This window comes from Mauremys mutica, unplaced genomic scaffold, assembly GCF_020497125.1.
Source record: "Mauremys mutica isolate MM-2020 ecotype Southern unplaced genomic scaffold, ASM2049712v1 000440F_np12_subseq_245253:254766_obj, whole genome shotgun sequence".
Classification (NCBI taxonomy): Eukaryota; Metazoa; Chordata; order Testudines; family Geoemydidae; genus Mauremys; species Mauremys mutica.
Window position 1 is genome coordinate 1,982 of NW_025422958.1, and position 4,900 is coordinate 6,881.

General features: G+C 49.3%; 1 protein-coding gene across 1 annotated transcript; it reads left to right on the forward strand.

The window, feature by feature from the left end:
- Positions 1 to 1,071: 1,071 nt before the first annotated feature.
- LOC123357240 (zinc finger protein 773-like) lies at positions 1,072 to 1,539 on the forward strand (the record flags this gene model as incomplete). The annotated part of the gene is made up of 1 exon (XM_045000554.1): positions 1,072 to 1,539. A coding segment is annotated over one exon (468 nt), but the record flags the coding sequence as incomplete, so codon positions are not given.
- Positions 1,540 to 4,900: the final 3,361 nt, after the last annotated feature.

The window sequence follows — 4,900 nt, forward strand, 5'->3', positions numbered from 1 at the left end:
ACCTATCACAATACTGTACTTATAAGAAAAGAGATATTGATGCAGGCAAGCAGATGAATCCTGAGGGCTACAGATGTTACTGCCTAAAAATGAGATGGGGTTAAAACTATGGAATATTCTTTGTGACAAGTATCCCACAAATTCCACTGACCTCCCTTGTTTTCTTTGCCTGCAGTAGGGTTTCCAATTTCCAAACCTGCTGTGATCTCGCAGCTGGAACGAGGGGAAGAACCGTGGGTCCCGGACCTCCAGGGCTCTGAAAAAGAAGTGGTCCCGAGAGCTGCCGTCACAGGTGAGGACTTGGTTAAACAACTCAACAACTGCTTAGGAATGCAGGAAACATTTGGGATGCCCTACAAAGACCCTGTGAGCTCTTCAAGTTCAGGATTGTTCCCTGCAGATGTGGAATCATTATGGCAGATGTCACTCATGGCTTCCCTCCTATTCTGACTGACAACTGGCAGCGGGTCCCTCTCCGATCTCACTTTCCCCTGAGAATTATGGTGCAATGAGGACCCAGAACTGATGCCTTCCTCTCTTCTCTGTGGAAGGCTTTGGGGAAAATCAGCACCTGATAGGTTTGATCTCTCCCACATATATTTTGGTTTGTTCATCCCTTTTTTCATTCCTCTCTCTGACATTTCCTTTTTCTCAGGCACAGGGAGTGACCTATGTCTGGATTCTCTCTGTCTCCCATCCGGCGATGGGCTGGTGAGTGAAAACGAGGAGGAGAAACCCCAGCAGGAAGACACTGTGCAAGTAGATCCACATTGGCTGTTATCAGGAAGATCCAAAGGGAATGTTTCCAGGAGTTGTGCACTCCCAGAAAACACAAAAGCCTGTGAGACTCAGCAGAGGCCAGAGGAAAACTACAGTAGCCACTCAGCCCTTATTCCACGCAACAGAATCAACATGGAAGAGAGACGCTACATGTGCCATGAGTGCGGGAAAAGCTTCAATCGGCGCTCAAACCTTATTGCACATCAGAGAATCCACACTGGGGAGACGTCCTACACCTGCTCTGAGTGCGGGAAAAGCTTCGGGCGGAGCTCAAACCTTATTGCACATCAGAGAATCCACACTGGGGAGACGTCCTACACCTGCTCTGAGTGCGGGAAAAGCTTCAATCGGCGCTCTGCCCTTATCACACCTCAGAGAATCCAGACTGGGGAGACACCCTATACATGCTCTGACTGTGGGAAAAGCTTCAATCGGCGCTCAAACCTTATTACACATCAGAGAATCCACACTGGGGAGAAGCCCTACACATGCTCTGAGTGCAGGAAAAGCTTCAGGCTGAGCTCTGACCTTATCAGCCATGAGAGAATCCACACAGGGGAGATGCCCTACACGTGCTCTGAGTGCGGGAAAAGCTTCAAGCAGAGCTCAAACCTTATCACACATCAGAGAATCCACACAAGGGAGATGCCCTACACGTGCTCGGAGTGCGGGAAAAGCTTCAATCAGCGCTCAAACCTTATTACACATCAGAGAATCCACACTGGGGAGAAGCCCTACACATGCTCTGAGTGCAGGAAAAGCTTCAGGCTGAGCTCTCACCTTATCAGACATCAGATAATCCACACAGGGGAGACGCCCTACACGTGCTCTGAGTGCGGGAAAAGCTTCAGGCTGAGCTCTCACCTTATCACACATCAGAGAATCCACACAGGGGAGACGCTCTACACGTGCTCTGAGTGCGGGAAAAGCTTCAATCGGCGCTCAAACCTTATTACACATCAGAGAATCCACACTGGGGAGATGCCCTACACGTGCTCTGAGTGTGGGAAAAGCTTCATTCAGAGCTCACACCTTATTAGACATCACAAAATCCACATGAGAGAGAACTGTAATAAATCCCTTGACTAGGGCTGGCCAAAGTTTTGTTTTTTTAATTACATTTGCTAATTCCCACATAGTGATTTTTGCACCATCTTCACCAAGGTCTCTCAGCTCCACCAGATCAGTTGCCTTCTTCTGCCTTTTGCAGTTCACCCTTCTTTGGGGTCAGTCCTGTGATCTTTTCTATCAACTCCTTTCCTTTGAGTCGAAGGAGTGTGTGTCCCTCCGGCCAGGAATGTTCATCAGCTCCAGGTGGGGGAGAGGTTTGATCCCAACAAGCTACACTGAGGCAAAAACTACCTGAGCCTGACATCCACTAGGGCTGTACATGGCGTTGGCTGCTCAAGTTAGTGATCTTAATGTAAACATTTGTAGTGCAGATGCAGCCCAGGTGCAGGGGTTGGCATTAGCTTTCCCCTTGACCTGACCTAAACTCCATCACTTTCCCTAGTCTAAACAAACCCTGAGCATCACGGTTATACTGTTCCCCCATTTCACAGCAACTGTTAGTCATCGAGTTCTCCCTTGGGGAACAAATTGTTTCATTCCCAGTTGCTCTGATGTTGCTTCAGGTTGTGCTGGGGAGCAGATATTTTTATTATCGTTTTCCACACTTAAAATATATTGAACTATAACAAAGAGCAGGAACAGGCAGGGGCGGCTCTAGACACCAGCGCGCCAAGCAGGCGCGTGGGGCGGCCCTTTCCCGGGGGCGGCATTTGGCTCCGGTGGACCTGCCGCAGGCATGACTGCGGCGGGTCCCCTCTTCCCGCGGCTCCGGTTGAGCTCCCGCAGGGATGCCTGCGGGAGCTCAACCGGAGCCGCGGACCACGGCACCCGCCGCACTCATGCCTGCGGCAGGTCCGCTCCTCCCGGGCTCCGGTTGATCTGCCGCAGGCATCCCTGCGGGAGCTCAACCGGAGCCGCGGGAAGAGGGGACCTGCCGCGGGACCGGGGAAGGGCGGCGCAGCGCACCGCGCTGCTTGGGGCAGCCTGATTTCTAGAGCCGCCCCTGGGAACAGGGCAGGGATAGGGAAAAATGTCATTTCACCCATTGTAACAACAGATGTAGTTAGGGTAAGACAGAGGGATTCCCTTATTCCCCATCACCATCCTCCTTCAATCCGTGCTAGAGCCTAAGAATCTTTTTCCTTTCCCCTGTTGTGGGATGGGAGACGTCCCAAAGTGCTCCGTGTGCTATAGCACATGGCTAAGCTCAGAGAATAAACCCCCAATAGCCCCTGAGCTTTGCTTTTTGAATTCTGTGTTTCCGATTACTTCAAGCCTGGGCATTGTGATTATTTACCAGTTTCTCTAGCACTGTTCCTACCACTTTTTCTGTAACATTTTTTGTTTTTTCTGGGACAGGGTTGTTATTCCTTTGCCTAACCCCAAGCTGGAAGGCCAGGGTGTCTGTTTTCTCTGGCCCCTCCCCACAGACAAATCTGACAGGGTTGCACCTGCCAGGAGCAAACAAAAAGCCCCACCGGTTACACACACACACACAGCAGATAGACAGACACAAGACACAGAAGAAACTGAATTATTTGAGCTATCAACATTTCCACTTTCCCACAGCATGTTAGTTCTGAAGGTTGTTTTAATTTGTTTATTTTCTTGGAACCAGAACTGGGGAAAGAGACACTGGAGTCAGTGGAATAACAGCAGGAAGGGATAAGTCTCATGATTTGTCACTAACCAAAGGCTTTTTAAACAGAGCGATAATGTTACTGAATGGTCTGGCTAACCCTGCAGTTAGAAACAATCAGCTCTACGGGTGGTAAATTTACAGAGGCTCTGCTGCTGATCATGAAATAGAAGCACATTGCCTTTAAACAGCTGCTATTTCAATGCCTCTGGAAGTACAGAAAACAATGATCTGTGTTAAAGGAAAGTTGCCATTTCTCAGAGCCCTAATTTCTATTGTGTGTGTGTACAGGAAGGTTTGAATGTGTAGCAGGTAGTTTGGTCAAGCTTAGCTATTTTATGTGTGTAACAGGCTCCTGCCCACCTGCAGCAGAGGTTTCAATCACATAGGATGGCAACTTACCGAATGTCACACAAATTAGTCCATCCCTCCCCATATTCAGTCTCTGACCGGAATGTTCGAATGAGGCAGAGAACTGGGAAAGTATCGCAGTAGGAATATATTAAAAAGTGGGATTAATCAGAGCTGGGCTGCAGACAGAGCCTGGTCTAGAGCTGGTGTAGTGACAGGGACACACTCCCGCTCGTGCTGACTCTGAAATAACAGCAGAAGCAGATCGAAGAGAATGAGCTCATGGGCAGCTGCCCTGTCAGTGCATCACTCACCTGGCAGGTGTTACACAAAACACAGCACTTCCCCCCCGCTGCCACCACTTCATTATACTGGCCATGGGGCTGTTTGTCCTGCAGGACTTTGATCTCTCCGGGTGGTCCATGGTGATTCATAACAGAGCCATTAGGGGAGCAGGAGTCATCCCAATGGAAATCTCTCCACTTCTTTCTCAGTGTTACCTTTTTAGCCCTGGCTTTGGAGGTGACATTAGCCTTATCCTGTCTTGATTTTAGGTAGGATTGTGATCACCTTCTGGGGCTTGGCAGCTTAGAACTTTTGAGGGCTTTTCTCTGCCTTTTTGGTCCCCGCTGCAGTCAGTACATTCTAGACATGGGCATGGTGACCTCCCTGGGGATCTTGACAGCTTTAGCCAGCTTCTTGGTGGCTATTTTCCTGCTCAGAGCCACTGTCTTCTTCTCATGCCTTGTCCTGGGGGCCCAGCTGCTGGTTGAATGGAAAGGAGCCGAAGTGCTGGTGACTTTAGCCCGCACCAAGTGGCCTTTGCTTGTCAGACTCCTGAACCCCAACTGGATGTGGTTCTTGTTCTTCTGCACAGCACAGCCCTGGAGAAGAGGGATCTGCAAATGTACATTAATATGATCCCTTTGTTTAATTGATGAAAACATAAACTAGACACTTAGAGGCTTGGAACTGATTTCAGCTGATGGACAGGTGTACTAAGTTTTTATGCATTTGGACAGTGAAATGTTGAGTGTTTACATTCATTTCAAGCAACCC